The sequence below is a fragment of the Lampetra planeri genome, chromosome 40 (genome assembly GCF_965212315.1).
Source record: "Lampetra planeri chromosome 40, kcLamPlan1.2.h2, whole genome shotgun sequence".
Lineage (NCBI taxonomy): Eukaryota > Metazoa > Chordata > Hyperoartia > Petromyzontiformes > Petromyzontidae > Lampetra > Lampetra planeri.
In genome coordinates, this window is record NC_136146.1 from 9,476,347 (window position 1) to 9,494,924 (window position 18,578).

The following is an 18,578-nucleotide window of genomic DNA, read 5'->3' on the forward strand; positions in this document are numbered from 1 at the left end:
CGCCCCGGGTTCGATTCCCAACTCGGGTGCTGTGATACAGAACGATTCCTAAAATGTTTGTAATGATAATGCGCAGGTGTCATGCCCAAATAAGGTGACCCTGGGCGTGTGCATGCCCATATATGGAGTTGCGGCACAGGAATCTATAGAAATAATGGCAATTTCATGCGCGACTGCATGCTCAGAACCCACGCTCAAACACACAACACCTCCACTAGGCTCATGCAGGCGCAACCTCTCCATATTTCACCGGACTCTTTTTTCCATCGCGCCCCAGCGCCTTCCTGCGTGAAGCTTGTCCGTTGTACGTCGTTCCTCCGCCTTGTCCGGGGCGTGGGTCAAGGTACGATGCCCGGCACAAGCGAGCGTGCGAATTGCCATTCGTCTCACGAAGCCCGGCACGGGATTAAGAAATAACCTTCCTCCGAATCGCCCCCAGTACGTCCCGAATTTATTTCGCCGGCACCGACGCGGTTTATACAAACAGATGCGATTATCTCCCAATCCCCCGCGTTACACAACGCCATTAGCGGCTACCCTTCGTGGAACATAACCCACGCTGCCGAGGTCACCGGCACCACCGCTGTCACATTTCTACGGCACGCCACGTGCACAGAGAACGGCACGAGTTAACGGAGCAAATCCGCTGAACGGGAACAAAACGGTAACAATTATTAGCGGGCAATGCTCGGTTGGGCACTCGCAATGACCGCCGCCGGGCAACTGACCACGTCCAAGCGTGACTGGCTGTGGCTCGCAGCTCCGGTCCCACGGGGCTACACAGACCCGACCCGGATCCTCCTGCGTGTGCGTGCGTGGGCAGCGGCGGTGTAACGGTGAGCGCGCCGCGCCAAGAACCCGCCATGCCGAGTTTGATTCCCGCTCACGGCCACCGCCAGTGACGAATGTCTGAACTGGTTCTGGGCCTCCCCTCGGTCGACTCGGTCTTAAATGAGTACCCGGTGCGGTGTGCAAGCATCGCCACTGGGGAGACAAAGGTGGTCGGGCGTGGTGCTGGCCACCCACCCCCTTGTGTGCTGTGCCGGCCTTCATAGGAGCTGCTCGCTAGCAGCACTTGGCCCCAACAGTCTGGTAACGCTATCCGGGGGATCTTTGTTTGTCTAAGCGTGTGTGTGCGTGTATAGTGTCATGTAGGCTGTATGCCCAACCACCGCATGCCCACGCAGCTTCTGTTTGGCTGGACAGAGGGGGCTAAACAGGCACGACACCACATCAGACGGACTGATGTGGTACTTGAGGATGTGGAGCTGAGTGGACTTGCCAAAGATTGGTACCAGCGGTGTTAAGATCAGCCCCTGTAGAGGAGGTTCGTGAAGGATGCTGCTTCTGGGCAGTTGGAGGCAGAGGAGCGACGCTCACAACAACGAGCAGTGCATCTGCCGGTCATCTCAGTCAGTCGACCCATGGCACCGGGCTCTGTCCCGTGACCTCCTGTCAGCGAGCCTTCGACACTTGAAGTGGCCTCAAAGTGCACCTAGCCTGGCACAGGCGCTGTGGTGACATCACTGTCACTTCGTGGTGAATGGTGGGTATGGGTATTGGTGTGTGTGTGTGTGTACAGTGTGCGACGTTGTGCATTATTAATCCGCATGGCCGGACACCCACGGAGCGCCGGGCGCGAGGACGCGCATCGTCGCGGACAACGACGTGTTCGGCGACGTCGGCAACCCCGGCCCACGACGCGACACCGCCAGCGTCGCTCGCCCCAACAGTGGCGTGCGTCGATCCGTCACGGCGCGTTGCGCTGGCGCAAAGGGTTGAGGCGAGGTAACGCTGCATTCACGGCAGCCAGCGCCGAGTGCTCGCAGCTCAGAATGGCGACAAGAGACTCGGGAGTCAGCGGGAGAGAATGGGATAGCGGGAGTAAGTTGGAGAGAGTGGGAGAGAGCGGGAGAGAGAGTGGCAGAGTGAGAGAGAGAGAGTGGGAGAGAGCGCGAGAGAGAGCGCGAGAGAGAGTGGGAGTGAATTAGAGAGCGCGAGAGAGAGTGGGAGTGAGAGTGGGAGAGAGAGTGGGACAGAGTGAATTAGAGAGAGTGGGAGAGAGAGTGGGAGAGAGAGTGGGAGTGAGAGTGGGAGTGAGAGTGGGAGAGAGAGTGGCAGAGAGAGTGGCAGAGAGAGTGGGAGTGAGAGCGCGAGTGAGAGTGGGAGTGAGAGTGGGAGAGAGAGTGGCAGAGAGAGTGGGAGAGAGAGTGGGAGAGAGAGTGGGAGAGAGAGTGGGAGTGAGAGTGGGAGAGAGAGTGGCAGAGAGAGTGGCAGAGAGAGTGGGAGTGAGAGCGCGAGTGAGAGTGGGAGTGAGAGTGGGAGAGAGAGTGGCAGAGAGAGTGGGAGAGAGAGTGGGAGAGAGAGTGGGAGAGAGAGTGGGAGTGAGAGTGGGAGAGAGAGTGGGAGTGAGAGTGGGAGAGAGAGTGGGAGTGAGAGTGGGAGAGAGAGTGGGAGAGAGAGTGGGAGAGAGAGTGGGAGTGAGAGTGGGAGAGAGAGTGGGAGTGAGAGTGGGAGAGAGAGTGGGAGAGAGAGTGGGAGAGAGAGTGGGAGTGAGAGTGGGAGAGAGAGTGGGAGAGAGAGTGGGAGAGAGCGGGCGACTTGGGAGAGCCCTGTTCGGGGTGGTGGCTACGCTGCTCGTGGGCAGTAAATGGCGCGCTGTGGAGGTGAGGGTTGGTGGATCACACAAACGTCGTGCAACTCTCTTCCCGTTGCGTGGCATTGAAGAGTGACCATACCCCGGCTCACCAGGAGAAAAGCAGCCCTGTAGAAGCGTGCCTTTAGAGTATTTGGTTGCTCTAAATGTGCACGTGACAAGCCACTTCGTTGACCCATCACTTGTGAAAGCCAGGTCGCTTCTGAAAAAGAGCTACGTCGTAAAATAAAAAATAATTTCGTTTAAAAATAGATTTTTATACATCAGATATCGTCATCTCAATCATCACCAGCAGCAGCCGCGACCTCCCGCACGCACAGTGTTGAGAAGGCTCGGGTGAGCTGGCCATTACGTACCTACAACACGCGTCACGGCCCAGATCGATAATCCCCGTTGATAACACTGGTCAACAAAAAATAATTTTTTTCTGGCCTGGACTTTTGCAGCTGTTTAAGTCTAATTTCAGGGTGCTGATTCCAAATCTGATCTCAGATTTGCTCTATTACATCTCATTTTATGCTATCGGCATACCCCATTTTCATTGATTTTACCCAAAAATTAACTGTCACTTCTGATTGTAAGTTGTTGCGAGTCAGTGACTGCTTTAGTATTAAAATATGGTGCTGTATTATTAGGATAGTGTGTTTATAATATCATTTTATGTAGATATCCACATTTATTTAATATTTTTCTTCTGCAGTTTTTATTGAAAATGCAATATTTGATATCCCAAAAACTGATGCCAGATTTGGAATCGGCACCCCAAAATTACCTTATAACCGTTGGAATACCTTATGCCAGAAAAAGTGTGTTGACCAGTGTAATCAATGTCTACAAGCAAGTAGTAGTGGCAGGTGTAGTAGTAGTCGTAGGTGTAGTAGTAGTGGTGGTAGGTGTAGTAGTAGTGGTAGCTGTAGTAGTAGTGGTAGGTGTAGTAGTAGGTTTTCGTGACCAATAATAAGTGTTTTTTTTTTTGGGGGGGGGGGGGGTTCGAGATCGCGCCAATATTAAAGTGTGTCGGTAAACCCACCACCACCCGACACAGTACTCGAACTGTAGACATTGTGGGGGGGGTCTACTCCTCTCTCCCACACACAACCGCTGTGGTGCTGTAGCTGCATACTAATTGGCAAGTTTCGCTTGGTGTCAAACCCTTGACTAATTGGTCGTGTCGGGTGGTGGCGGGTTTAACGACACACGTTATATTGGCGCGATCAAACTCAACGAAAGAAAACCCCCTTTTATTACGGATGCTCCACGTTGTTAAGTCTGAGCAGGAACTGTTGTGAGTTTTAGAAATTAGATTGACAAATATAACCTCAGGCAAGGAGGCGATCAATGGGAAACGCCGGATTTGTGAGCTGTCTTGTCTAACAGGACAGGATCTGTCTAACAGATCCTGTCCTGTCTAACAGGACAGGTCCTGTTAGACAGGACAGGACAGGTCCTTGCTCCCTGCTGTGTGTGGTGTGTGTGTGTAGTGTGTGTGTGTAGTGTGTGTGTGTAGTGTGTGTGTGGTGTGTGGTGTGTGTAGTGTGTGTGTGTGGTGTGTGTGTGTGGTGTGTGTAGTGTGGTGTGTGTAGTGTGTGTGTGTAGTGTGTGTGTGTAGTGTGTGTGTGTGGTGTGTGTAGTGTGTGTGTGTGGTGTGTGTAGTGTGTGTGTGTAGTGTGTGTGTGTGGTGTGTGTAGTGTGGTGTGTGTAGTGTGTGTAGTGTGTGTGTGTAGTGTGTGTGTGTGGTGTGTGTGTGTGGTGTGTGTAGTGTGTGTGTGTAGTGTGTGTGTGTGGTGTGTGTAGTGTGGTGTGTGTAGTGTGTGTGTGTGTAGTGTGGTGTGTGTAGTGTGGTGTGTGTAGTGTGGTGTGTGTAGTGTGGTGTGTGTAGTGTGGCATGTGTGTGGCGTGTGTGTGTGGTGTGTGTGTGTATAGTGTGTGTGTGTATAGTGTGTGTATAGTGTGTGTGTGGTGTGTGTATAGTGTGTGTGTATAGTGTGTGTAGTGTGTTTGTAGTGTGTGTGTAGTGTGTGTGTGGTGTGTGTGTGGTGTGTGGTGTGTGTGTGGTGTGTGTAGTGTGTAGTGTGTGTGTGTGTAGTGTGTAGTGTGTGTGTGTGTAGTGTGTGTAGTGTGGTGTGTGTAGTGTGGTGTGTGTAGTGTGGTGTGTGTAGTGTGGCATGTGTGTGGCGTGTGTGTGTGGTGTGTGTGTATAGTGTGTGTGTGTATAGTGTGTGTATAGTGTGTGTGTGGTGTGTTTATAGTGTGTGTGTATAGTGTGTGTAGTGTGTTTGTAGTGTGTGTGTAGTGTGTGTGTAGTGTGTGGTGTGTGGTGTGTGGTGTGTGTAGTGTGTAGTGTGTGTAGTGTGTGTGGTGTGTGTAGTGTGTGTGTGTAGTGTGGTGTGTGTAGTGTGGCGTGTGTGTGGCGTGTGTGTGTGTGGTGTGTGTAGTGTGTGTGTGTAGTGTGTGTGTAGTGTGTGTGTGTAGTGTGTGTGTAGTGTGTGTATAGTGTGTGTGTATAGTGTGTGTATAGTGTGTGTGTGGTGTGTGTATAGTGTGTGTGTATAGTGTGTGTAGTGTGTGTGTAGTGTGTGTAGTGTGTGTGGTGTGTGTAGTGTGTGGTGTGTGTGTAGTGTGTGTAGTGTGTAGTGTGTGTAGTGTGTAGTGTGTGTAGTGTGTGTGGTGTGTGTAGTGTGTGTGTATGTATAGTGTGTGTGTGGTGTGTGTGTAGTGTGTGTGTGTGGTGTGGTGTGTAGTGTGTGTGTGGTGTGTGTATAGTGTGTGTGTGTAGTGTGTGTGTGTGTGGTGTGTGTGTGTGGTGTGTGTGGTGTGTGTGGTGTGTGTGTGGTGTGTGTATAGTGTGTGTGTGTAGTGTGTGTAGTGTAGTGTGTGTGTAGTGTGTGTGTAGTGTGTGTATAGTGTGTGTGTGTAGTGTGTGTGTAGTGTGTGTGGTGTGTGTGTAGTGTGTGGTGTGTGTGTGTGGTGTGTGTGTGTAGTGTGTGTGTGTAGTGTGTGTGTAGTGTGTGTGTGGTGTGTGTGTAGTGTGTGTGTAGTGTGTGTAGTGTGTGTGTGTAGGGCTGTTACGGGAGGGCTGTAAGTGCATACGATCCAATGGGTAACAAACACAGTGGGCGGAGTTACGGGAGTACACGGGGGGGGTGCCCGCAGCGACGTCCGCATCAGGCAGCCTGGGGGGTTGTGATCCTGATGGGGGGTATAAAGGGGGAGGACAAAGAGAGCTCGGGGCTCAGTCTGGGAACGAAGGAGGAAGAGTGAAGATCCTCTAGCTAGAGCCCTGGACTCCCCTCGACGCCGCCCTTGTCAGGGCTGCAGAGGAGCGAGCCAGAGGCGTGGTTCCGTGAACCAGGGTTAGACCCTGGGACTCCGGAGACCGTAGCCCGACTCACCAGTGTCGGGCCAGTTAGCCTCCCCTAGCTCGTTAGAGGAGGACTTGGGGATAGGTGAGATTAGCTAGGGGGTATCCCCAGTTATCCGGGTGAGGGGGCCGCTACCCCCTCTAGTGTTGTCCTGTACCGATAAGCTGAAATAAATATACGTGTGCCTCAACCTGGGTGTCCAGCGTCTTCACCGGTACTTCATCTGGTGTCAGAAGTGGGGTGTGCTGTGTGTGATGGGGGAGTTCCTGGCTAGTTGTACATACGTGCTTACGGATTTCGTATTTATGCGGGGGGGGGGGGTGCGTCGGACATTCCCTTCGGGGGTATGGTTGTTGTTCTTGTTGTTGTTCTGCTATTTGCATTTTGTTGAAAAAATGAGGCACACACGGGGTCGAGGGGTAATTGTTCCTTTATTTGGAATTGTTGCAGCCGGGACGGCTGCGAGCTGTAATGGGGGGGGTGATGTAGGGCTGTTACGGGAGGGCTGTAAGTGCATACGATCCAATGGGTAACAAACACAGTGGGCGGAGTTACGGGAGTACACGGGGGGGGTGCCCGCAGCGACGTCCGCATCAGGCAGCCTGGGGGGTTGTGATCCTGATGGGGGGTATAAAGGGGGAGGACAAAGAGAGCTCGGGGCTCAGTCTGGGAACGAAGGAGGAAGAGTGAAGATCCTCTAGCTAGAGCCCTGGACTCCCCTCGACGCCGCCCTTGTCAGGGCTGCAGAGGAGCGAGCCAGAGGCGTGGTTCCGTGAACCAGGGTTAGACCCTGGGACTCCGGAGACCGTAGCCCGACTCACCAGTGTCGGGCCAGTTAGCCTCCCCTAGCTCGTTAGAGGAGGACTTGGGGATAGGTGAGATTAGCTAGGGGGTATCCCCAGTTATCCGGGTGAGGGGGCCGCTACCCCCTCTAGTGTTGTCCTGTACCGATAAGCTGAAATAAATATACGTGTGCCTCAACCTGGGTGTCCAGCGTCTTCACCGGTACTTCATGTGTATAGTGTGTGTGTGGTGTGTGTGTATAGTGTGTGTGTGGTGTGTGTGTATAGTGTGTGTGTGGTGTGTGTGTGTGTGGTGTGTAGTGTGTGTGTGGTGTGTAGTGTGTGTGTGGTGTGTGTGTGTGGTGTGTGTATAGTGTGTGTGTAGTGTGTGTGGTGTGTGTAGTGTGTGTGTAGTGTGTGTATAGTGTGTGTGTATAGTGTGTGTATAGTGTGTGTGTGGTGTGTGTATAGTGTGTGTGTATAGTGTGTGTAGTGTGTGTGTAGTGTGTGTAGTGTGTGTGGTGTGTGTAGTGTGTGGTGTGTGTAGTGTGTGTAGTGTGTAGTGTGTGTAGTGTGTGTGGTGTGTGTAGTGTGTGTGTATGTATAGTGTGTGTGTGGTGTGTGTGTAGTGTGTGTGGTGTGTAGTGTGTGTGGTGTGGTGTGTAGTGTGTGTGTGGTGTGTGTATAGTGTGTGTGTGTAGTGTGTGTGTGTGTGGTGTGGTGTGTGTGGTGTGTGTGGTGTGTGTGTGGTGTGTGTATAGTGTGTGTGTGGTGTGTGTGTGGTGTGTAGTGTGTGTGTAGTGTGTGTGTGGTGTGTGTATAGTGTGTGTGTGTAGTGTGTGTGTAGTGTGTGTGTAGTGTGTGGTGTGTGTGTGGTGTGTGTGTGTGTAGTGTGTGTGTAGTGTGTGTGTGGTGTGTGTAGTGTGTGTGTGTAGTGTGTGTAGTGTGTGTGGTGTGTGTAGTGTGTGTGGTGTGTGTGTAGTGTGTGTAGTGTGTGTGTGTAGTGTGTGTATAGTATGTGTGTGGTGTGTGTGTATAGTGTGTGTGTGGTGTGTGTGTAGTGTGTGTGTGTGGTGTGTAGTGTGTGTGTGGTGTGTAGTGTGTGTGTGGTGTGTGTGTGTGGTGTGTGTATAGTGTGTGTGTGTAGTGTGTGTGTAGTGTGTGTGGTGTGTGTAGTGTGTGTGGTGTGTGTAGTGTGTGTGGTGTGTGTAGTGTGTGTGGTGTGTGTGGTGTGTGTGGTGTGTGTGTAGTGTGTGGTGTGTGTGTAGTGTGTGTAGTGTGTGTAGTGTGTGTGGTGTGTGTAGTGTGTGTGTATAGTGTGTGTGTGTGGTGTGTGTGTAGTGTGTGTAGTGTGTGTAGTGTGTGTGTAGTGTGTGTAGTGTGTGTGTGGTGTGTGTAGTGTGTGTGTGGTGTGTGTATAGTGTGTATAGTGAGTGGTGTGTAGTGTTACAGGACTCACATCCGTTCTTGTGGGCCGCAGGCAGCTGCCCGCAGTCATCGCGCCCGTGGCGGGGCACCCAAACCTTGCGCAGGGGATTCTTCGTCAGCTCCAGCGGCATCGGGACGCGCCTCGCTCCCTGGCCGATCGCGAACGGTGCTCGCGCGCGCGTTGAACTTCTTTCGCACCGTACGTAGCCCCCCACCTACCCACCCACCTGTAAGGAAGCCGTGCTAATCCGAGTTGGGTCTCTCTCGCGGCTGCGGGGAACAGGGAAGGGAGCTTGGCGGAGCCGAGTAACTCAACAGCGGCCTCGGTGTGGGCGAGTGCGGCACGGCGAGGAGCGGCGATCCCCTCGGTGTGAATGGGGCACGCCCCGCCCCCTCACGCCCCGCCCCCTCCCCTCACGCCCCGCCCCCTCATCTCAGGATCTTCCCACGCCGCGGGTCCCCCCCCCCGCCAGCAGCGGCCCGGCCGAACATCGCCTAGCGGGAGCGCACTGCCTGCTACGGGTGTCTCCCTGCTGCTCCCTGCTACTCCCTTCTTGCCCCCTTCTTGCTCCCTGCTGCTCCCTGCTGCTTGCTCCCTTCTTGCTCCCCGCTTGCTCCCCGCAGCTGCGCGAACCTCCACTTACACGCCCGAGCGAGCGGGACCCTATGGCGCGATTCGGGGTCCTTGAGCCCGGTGGTGGAAACTCCACATTCCTATTGCGGGTTGGTGGGGCAAGTCTCGCTATCGGACAACCCAACTGTTGGCTTCGCCACAAAGTGGTACTCGCTTTATCGACCCCCGAAAGGATGACGGGCAGAGTAGACAAACCCCCAAACCGGGGTTTGGACAGACAACCTTCTGATTGTGAGCCGCCAATGATCAAATCGGATCTTGGAAGCTAAGCAAGTCTGCCCCTGGGAAGCTCTTCAATGAGACACTGCCTGCGACTACAAGGTGTGGTAGGTTTGGATTGCAGAGGGCAGTACAGCAGTGGATAGAATCTGCGCTTGCACGTATTTATGTTGAACTTCTGTCGCACCGTACGTAGCCAACCGTGCTAATCGTAAGTGCGGGCGGGAAGGACAACAAAGCAGTTCCAAAGAAATTTGTTTTCTATTGAGATTTCAAAGTGCGTAGCTCCCAGTGGCGTCCTCACATCGTAAGGGAGAACGTTCCAGACGTCCGCCGCAGTAGCGCGTCTGAAAGCGCCGCGCGATGCGGGGACCGTCCTTGTTCGATGGCGAGGCGTCGCGTGTTACCTCCTCGAACGCGTGGACATCATCCGGGTTACTCCAGCTCCCCCCCCCACGTGGCAAAATGCGTAGCAATGCAACAACGGGGAAAACACGTCCAAGATGCGCGGCCCTTCGGAACCAACCACTGCCGCCCGCGCGCGCAGCTGCCTCCTCCCGAGCGAGCTCTGGGAGGGGATTTGGTCCACTCGTTCACGTTGACCAGACGCGTCGCGGGAGTTGTGGGCATCCCCCACACGTTACCCCGCCACACGCGACCTCGCTGGGGTGAGCCCGCGTGCCGTACTGCAACACTGCTGCTGTGCTGGACAGAGGCGGCGTTGGGGTGGTGGATTTAGAAACACGGCCACTGCGTGAACCACCGCGCCGGCGAGGCGGGGTCGCACCGGCGACCTCTGGGGTCGCGAGTCCCAGTGCGGCGGCTGCTACCGCTGCTGACCGCGACGTCTGCATGGCGTCACACGGCGAGTGACCTTCGATTCATCGTCGGGGTAACACCACAAGCAACGCGGGGAGCTGGACACGAGTTCAGTGCTCGTTTGGTGCCAAGACCATGGGCGGAGTTTGGGGGGAGGGGGGCACGCCCCCCCCCCACCGTGCCGCCCCCCCCAAACAGTCGTTTATAATTAAGATAAAAATATAGAACGATTCCTAATGTGAGGGACAAGACGAACCCCTGCCCCCCTCCAAATATGGAAGTCAAACTCTGCCGATGGCCAAGATGCATGAAAACTGACACTATTCAAAGTATATATTTTTTACCATGTCAAACTTAGCACTAAATGAAACACTTTTTATTTTTCCAGGTACTGTATGTTAGTTTGTTGAACTGTCGCTCAGTAAGTAGCTAACCGTGCTAATCAGAGGTAAGACCCGCTGAGCAATAGAGCTCTTTTTCTAGAAGCGACCTAGCCACAAATGATAGCTCAACGAAGTGGCTTATCACGTGGAAATTTATAGCAGCCAAATACTCAATGCGTGATGTTCATTCTAAATGTGATAGGGCAAAACCAGGGGACCCGGAGAAAAATCTACGCAACCACGGAGAGAGAGATATATAACGTGCAAACTCCAAATATACAGCAGCAGGCGTCAGGGTCGAGATCGAACCCACGACCTCTTGTATGCCAGGCGAGGGAGTTAACTTCTCCTCGCCGCCGTGATGATGGGAGAGAGAGAGAAAAACACACAAACTCTAAAAATACAACAGGCGTCAGAGTCAGGATCCACCCCACGACATCCTGGAAACTCGGCGACGTAGTTAGCAACTCCTCGCCACCGTGGCGTCTGGGTCGGGATCGAACCCGCGCTCCTTGTGGCAATCGCCTCATTGCGTTTCCCATCGGACAGAAAATAATCTCGCGTGAAAGAAAAGTGACTTTTCACATCACAAAACCATTCTTACAGTCACCGCGGGCGCGCCGGTGGTCGCGTGCGTGCGTCTGCTGCACACGAGCCGAGCCCAGTCTCGAGACTTCTTCTCAGGAGGGGGGGTCACGCAGCGCCTTGGATAGAGTGGCCGATTCCACTCCCACGAGTGCTTTGGTTTTATTTTTACGTGGGGGGAGAAAATAAACTGCAGCGCTGGAGATCCCCACCGCGTGCATTCGAGGGAACCGCACTCGCTGCACAGTAACGTAATCTCCTGGCAACCTCTCTCCAGCGCAGCGAGTTATCGCTTGAATCAGAACACAGTTATTCAGACTATAAAGCTATTTATATATATAGAAGGTCCAGTCGGGGCAAGGGGTCGGAACGTCGCAATAGCGTTCAGTACAAAAAAACTATAGGAGTGCAAAGTATATGAAAAGGTAAGCAGATTGCTAACAGAATGCACAAATTAAACTATTAATTTTTTACCAGGTAAAGCCCACTGAGCTTTTCCATAAGCGACTTGACCACAAATGATAGCTTGACGAAGTGGCTTATGTGGACATTAATTTTAGCATCCAAATATAATCGAATCCAGTGGTTCTTCTTCTTCTTAACCTGGGGTGCGAGACGCCCTTTCTGGGGGTGCGAGACGTGGCGAGATTTTTGTGAGAAGGGAAAGCATCGAAACACAAACTAAACACGGTCACGCAAGCACAACTTATTTAGTTTCATCAACCCCTGCGTATTTATTAACATTCTACATTGTATTCAACCGTTGAGAACCAAAGGGGTGCAAGGCTGCAGTAAAGGTTAAGAGTCACTGCTCGAGACGGATCTCTGCGTGATCCACCAACCCTCGCGCTGAAAGCAGCGTGGGTAGAGTGGGGAGTGGTCGTGTGGTGGTTAGCGCTACGCTGCGCTACGAGCCTGGCCACCCGGATTAGAATCACGGCCAACACCGGGGACGATTATTTGAACCGGTCCTGGGCGGTGTGTAAACATCGCCACTGGGGAGACAAAGGCGGCCGGGCGTGGTGCTGGCCACCCACCCCCTCGTGTGCCGTGCCGGCCTTCATAGGTGCTCGCTAACAGCACTTGCCCCAAGTCTCTTCAGGCTACACGGGGGGTCTTTGATCGAGAGGCTGCACCACCAGGCCCTGCTGGACTCTTGCCCATGGGCCCCGGGCCAGCGACACGGGGACAGCAGCAGACGCCGTGAGAGGGGCCGTGACAGGGGCCGTGAGAGGGGCCGTGACAGGGGCCGTGAGAGGGGCCGAGAGCACGCGGAGGGTCTCGTCCGTGGGGCCGTGAACGCCGAGTGCCCCTCTACACCAATGCGCGTGGTCAGCCGCGCATGCTGCACCGTGATGTCAGATAATTGCATCAGGGTGCCCTGCCCACGTGTGGTGGTGGTGGTGGAGCTGCTGCTGCCCCGCGTGTGGTGGTGGTGAGGCTGTACACGTGTGGTGGTGGTGAGGCTGTCCACGTGTGGTGGTGGTGGAGCTGCTGCCCGCGTGTGGTGGTGGTGAGGCTATCCACGTGTGGTGGTGGTGAGGCTGCCCACGTGTGGTGGTGGTGGTGAGGCTGTACACGAGTGGTGGTGGTGAGGCTGCCCACGTGTGGTGGTGGTGGTGAGGCTGCCCATGTGTGGTGGTGGTGGTGAGGCTGTACACGTGGTGGTGGTGGTGAGGCTGTACACATGTGGTGGTGGTGGTGAGGCTGTACACATGTGGTGGTGAGGCTGCCCACGTGTGGTGGTGGTGGTGGTGAGGCTGCCCACGTGTGGTTGTGGTGGTGAGGCTGTCCACGTGTGGCGGTGGTGGTGAGGCTGTCCACGTGTGGTGGTGGTGGTGGTGGTAGTGAGGCTGCCCACGTGTGGTGGTGGTGAGGCTGCCCACGTGTGGTTGTGGTGATGAGGCTGTACACGTGTGGTGGTGAGGCTGTACACGTGTGGTGGTGGTGAGGCTGCCCACGTGTGGTGGTGGTGGTGGTGAGGCTGCCCACGTGTGGTGGTGGTGGTGAGACTGCCCACGTGTGGTGGTGGTGGTGAGACTGTCCACGTGTGGTGGTGGTGGTGAGACTGTCCACGTGTGGTGGTGGTGGTGGTGAGGCTGTCCACGTGTGGTGGTGGTGAGGCTGTCCACGTGTGGTGGTGGTGGTGGTGAGACTGTCCACGTGTGGTGGTGGTGGTGGTGGTGGTGGTGGTGGTGAGGCTGCCCACGTATGGTGGTGGTGGTGAGGCTGTCCACGTGTGGTGGTGGTGGTGGTGAGACTGCCCACGTGTGGTGGTGGTAAGGCTGTCCACGTGTGGTGGTGGTGCTGGTGAGGCTGTACACGTGTGGTGGTGGTGAGGCTGCCCACGTGTGGTGGTGGTGGTGAGGCTGTCCACGTGTGGTGGTGGTGGTGAGACTGCCCACGTGTGGTGGTGGTGGTGAGGCTGCCCACGTGTGGTGGTGCTGGTGAGGCTGTCCACGTGTGGTGGTGGTGAGGCTGCCCACGTGTGGTTGTGGTGATGAGGCTGCCCACGTGTGGTGGTGGTGAGGCTGTACACGTGTGGTGGTGGTGAGACTGCCCACGTGTGGTGGTGCTGGTGAGGCTGTCCACGTGTGGTGGTGGTGAGGCTGCCCACGTGTGGTTGTGGTGATGCTGCCCACGTGTGGTTGTGGTGGTGAGGCTGTACACGTGTGGTGGTGGTGAGGCTGCCCACGTGTGGTTGTGGTGATGAGGCTGTACACGTGTGGTGGTGGTGAGGCTGTACACGTGTGGTAGTGGTTGGGTAGCTACTGCCCGCGTGCGGTGGTGGTGGTTGTTCCGTTTACAGAACATTCACATCTAAAAGATATTCCCCCGGGAGAAGATCCCTTGAGATGGCAAAACGTCTCGCACGCAAGCGTGCCCAGCGTGGCACATGCGTGACACCCGACAGTTCAAATCCATATCAAATGTAATGAAACATTCCAAGTGGTTCGTACGGCAGTGAACACTGCCGACGTTCCACTGTTATCAACGCAAGAGCGGTGACGCCTGCGACTATTTGACTTCACGAGGTACTCTGGAGTGTTTGCGTATGTACGGTACGTTCAACTTCTTTCGCACCGTACGCAGCCGACCGTGCTAGCCGGGTTTTGCTCGGCGGCTCGCAAGCGGATGAGCGGCCGAGCGAGTTTGAGTTCTGGGTTGAGGGTTGACTCGAATCCCCCCCCACCTACGGACATCACTCCATCGGAGCCAGAAAGTGTTGTTACATATTCCTCTTGCTACTCATTGGGTCTCAGTTACGTCAGAAAGCTCGACTCTGTTACGCAAGCCCAGAGGCCGCGCCCGGAGCCAAGGAGTCAACATCCAACACCCTGCACGACCTCGTGCCACAGCAGTGGCAGAGGAAACAAAGCAGCCCAGAACCCCTTCTGATGTAACGAATGGCAATCGAGGGCAGAGGCGCGTTCCCCCACTTCACATTCATTTCGCCTATCGGCTAAACCTTTTATTCGCCAGGTGAAGCCAACTCAGCTATTCACTTTGCAGAGAGCTACCTGGGCCACAGGTGATAACAAATAAACGGAACTATTTAATTTATTTTATCGCAGGTAAAGCCCACTGAGCGATGTAGCTCTTTTTCAGAAGCGACCTGGACATCACAGATGATAGCTCAACCAAGTGGCTCATCGTGCGCAACTCCATGGCGGCCAAATATTCTCAACGCGTGATGTTGATTCGAAACGCCTGTTTCCAAATGTGGAGGTAAACACCGGCGGACCCGGAGGATAGCTCATCATGGCAGCGGCTTTATCATCATAACACGTAGGAATGTATAGTGGCAGTCAAATTATATAAACGCGCGTTGTTTCTAAACGTGGCGGGGGGGGGGTTAGAGGGGCCCAGAGAGCAATCCACGCGACCACCACGTGGGGGGAGCGGTGGTGCAGCGGTTAGCGCGCTCCGCTGCGCCACGAACCTGGCGACCCGGGTTCGATTCCCGCTCACCGCCAACACCCAGTGACGATTATCTGAACCGGTCCTGGGCTGCCCCTAGGTCGACTCAACCTCAAATGAGTACCTGGGGCGGTGTGTAAACATCGCCACTGGGGAGACAAAGGCGGCCTTTTCGGTACTCGCTAACAGCACTTGCCCCAACAGTCTGTTAAGGCTATACGGGAGGGTCTTTGTATCACAAAGATGGTGGGGGAGCGGTAGTGTAGAGGCGAGCGCTGCACTGCGCTACGAATCCGGGCACCCAAGGTTCGGTTCCCATTCACGAAAAATAACAGTGACAAATATTGTAACTGGTCCTGTGCCTCCCCTAGGAGGACTCGGACTTTAATTCGTATCTGGTGCGGTGTGTAAACCATCAGCGCTGGGGAGATAAAGGCGGCCAGCAGGCAATGGGTGTTGGCCGCCCATGCTCTTGCATGCCGTCATGGCCATCATAGGTGCTGCTCGCTAAAAACACTTGCCCCGAACAGTCTATTGAAGCCTACACGGGGGGGGGGGGGGGGGGGATCTTGTGTCTGTGTGCGTGCTCACAGCGCGTGGGGTGGGTGTTTTTGTTTCATGCCCAAACTGGGGAACACTTTGTGTTGAAAGATTTCAAGAATGTGCTTATTGTTGGATACACAAGGACCTGCAATGTTTCCCAAACAAGCAGAGGCCAAAATACATTTGCACGAAACAAAGCAATCCTCCTCCCGTGCCTTTAACAACCTTGTTCAGACGTCCTCGGAAGCACCCAGATAATCCTCAGCAGTATCCAAGCGACCCCAAGAAGGATGTTAAAGAATAAATATGTTCATGCGGCATGGGGGAAATTGAGAAATTAAACACGCGCGTTCATAGCCAGAATATCACGTAACATTAGCGCGTGATTAGCGCGCGATTGATTTGTACACGGCCCACTCTCACGATCGTGATTTGATCCACGCATCACAATGGGCACGCGAATCAATTTCAATTGATGAATACACAACTATTTGATGAATACACGAAACAGAAAGAGGGACACGTGGTTTATGCGATGAGGTTTAGAGACATCGCCCCAAACTGTTGAGACAAGTGAGCGGGCCTGGGCAGGGCACGTCACGGGCCAGCAATGATCGTGGATGACGCTCAAGGGACGATCACGGAGCGGCAGCCTAGGGAATGGGACGCGTCGGAGAGGACGTTCGCCTAGGAGACAGAGCGGTGAAATCAGGGCATGGGCTGGCGCTGCTGGATTGCTGCCCACGGCCGGACGGTGAGAGGTGGCGGCGGTGTGCTTGGTGAGGCCTTCATCCAGCAGTGGATCGGTCAAGGCTGTCGCTGACGATTGAAAACGCATTTTGTTTAGAACACATTTTTTTCGTGTAGTTTGTTGCCCTTCCCCCGCGCCTCCTCCGATTGGCGCGCTTGGCCGTGTACGGTGCGAAAGAAATGCAACGTACTGTACGTCCATACATGCTGACGACACACGATCGTTAGGCGCCTACAATAAGAATCCCGGCTGCTGGCGGACGGATGGAGCCACAGAGCCGCGCATTTCCACTCTTGCTGACGTGGACTCAGATGACCCCCAACCGCTGAGCGTGACGAGCAGCTGCGCCGATGAGTAATCCTCCTCGCAGGGAGAAGACCTCGTGTGAGAAGAAAGCTTTGCTGGCAAATTGGATTCCCAAGGAAACACCCCCGTCAAACGACGAACAGCCCGATTGGGCCAATAGCATCCCTCATCTGTCGCGATGAAATGCATCCATCATATTTCGTTTTACGGTGGAAAGGGAAGAGAATTGAGTGTTTTAAATACGGACTTGCCCGCATAATAAATATGGACAATGTATGCAAGGCTGCGTGGCGTGGGCGGACAGGAGCGTCCCTGTGGGGTTGGGGATGCCCCCTGCATCTTCCTCAGTTTAATGTGAGTCACAGCGAGAGACGCGAGCTTCATTGATATACAGGAGAGCAGATGCATCATTAGACCTCCTTTGCCAGTACCAAAATATTATAGGGGGTTTCCCCTTTTTTTGGCAAGGAATCATGTGTGCAGTATTGTGGTTAATGCACACATGATTCATTGTAAAAGGTTTCAGTTTTGTTGCCAGAAAAAAAAGAGGAAAACCCTATTATTAGGAGAGCAGATTATCTTAACCTTTACTGCAGCCTTGCACCCCTTTGGTTCTCAATCTTTATTTTTTTTATATTGTTAATAAATGCAGAGGTTTGATGAAACAAAGTAGTTGTACTTAGGTGTCCCTGCTTAATTTGTGTTTCGATGATTTACCTTCTAAAAAAATCTGGCCACGTCTCGCACTCCTAGGGGGTGCAGCGTGCACCACAGGTGAAGAAGAACCCCTGCAGCAGATGGACAGATCTTGATTATCATTCATATCGGCCACGGTCTATCCACTGCTAGATGAATGCCTGCCACGTTCCTGCATGAGCTGATCTTGTTACCGCATCTCCAAGACGGATGCCCTCTCTTGTGTGCTCCCTCCTTTGGCCGCTATTCATTCACCAGTCTCCTTCACTGGGCCCGGCATCCCTTTCAGCAGCGCTCTCTGTCAACAACGTGCGTCCCATTTTGTTTGTCCCACGATCCACGTGCTCCTCCTGCCGTCTCTCAGTGCGATGCCAAGCTTCTCTCCCACGCATCCCCTAAGCACTCTTCAGCTCTTGCCCCATTGCATTTTCTGCACTCGAAACCTCCTTTGCCGTTGCGATGTCTCAAGTCACCGCATCGCGCGCTTTGAGATGCGCTTCTGCGGCCGTCTGGAATGCTCTTCCTTCCGATATTAGGAAGCCACTGGAGCTACGCACTTTTAAATCGTCATCGAGATTGACAAACTCATTTCTCTAGAACTGATTTTTGTGTGCTTAGTTTGTTGTCCTTCTCCACACCTCCGATGAGCATGGATGGCTATGTACGGTGGTAAAGTAGTTCAACGTACATATTTAGCATCTGTAGTTACGAGTTTCAACGTGTTGCCCGAGTATCTGCTTTCCATCACCACGTGTTTATTTCACCCAGCTCTGCCTTTAAATACAACCAGGCTCCTCAGCTGGCCTAGCTCTCAGGAAGGCCCGTGACTTCACACTTCATCATCTTACCAACTCACCTGAACAATTCCAATGGGCAGCTGTAGCTGTTTTTGTTTTGCTGGCTTGCCCAGGGGACAGCCGGGAGCAGCTGTCCCCACGCGGCACGAGGTGACGACGCAGCCCGGCCTGCAGGGTGGGCATGAGTCCACCAGTAGTGGGGGGGGGGAGATGGTGCCGGTGTAGATTACACCGGGTTCTCGAATCCTCGGCCACCACCTTCTGTTGTCTTGAGAATGACATCACACCTCGCCGCCCCCCCGCCTTCCACCCAACCTCACCAAATTGGAATTTCCTTTCATTCAGTGTGCGGTAAATCGTTTCACGGCCTCGTTTCACAAATCAATGGAAGCAAAGAGAAGTCCCGGAGTTGCTTTGCCATGGGTTTTTACTCCAAAGAGCACGAGGAATGCTGTGTGTAGGAAGTGATGCGGTTTGGCTTGTTGGCCTCAGCTCGACTGCCTGTTATCCTGAGCCCGCGTTTTAAACCAACGAACAGTAATTATAATGACCATACTCTGTCTAGCCCGGGATTGGTTTGCAGAGCCCAAAGACTCATTTCGCAGGAGGACTCCGCTTTGGCAGTTTGGTCCGTTCAATGATCTCTTATCGTACACATATATATGTCGCCTGAAAGCAAGGCGCTTTACAACAACA

At 54.0% G+C, this 18,578-nt stretch overlaps 1 protein-coding gene across 2 annotated transcripts in view; it reads right to left on the bottom strand.

Annotated features, from left to right (window-relative positions):
- LOC144731860 (6-phosphofructo-2-kinase/fructose-2,6-bisphosphatase 3-like) overlaps positions 1-18,578 on the bottom strand; it is a 64,086-nt gene that overhangs the window by 34,823 nt on the left and 10,685 nt on the right. The window contains exon 1 of one of the 2 annotated variants that reach the window (XM_078613153.1): positions 8,260-8,583. The exons of the other annotated variant lie outside the window; for it this stretch is intronic. Within the exon in view, the coding sequence (XP_078469279.1) occupies positions 8,260-8,359 (100 nt within the window). The 5' untranslated portion in view covers positions 8,360-8,583. Of the gene's footprint in view, positions 1-8,259; positions 8,584-18,578 lie in introns of those variants that run through there. 2 annotated transcript variants of the gene reach the window in all.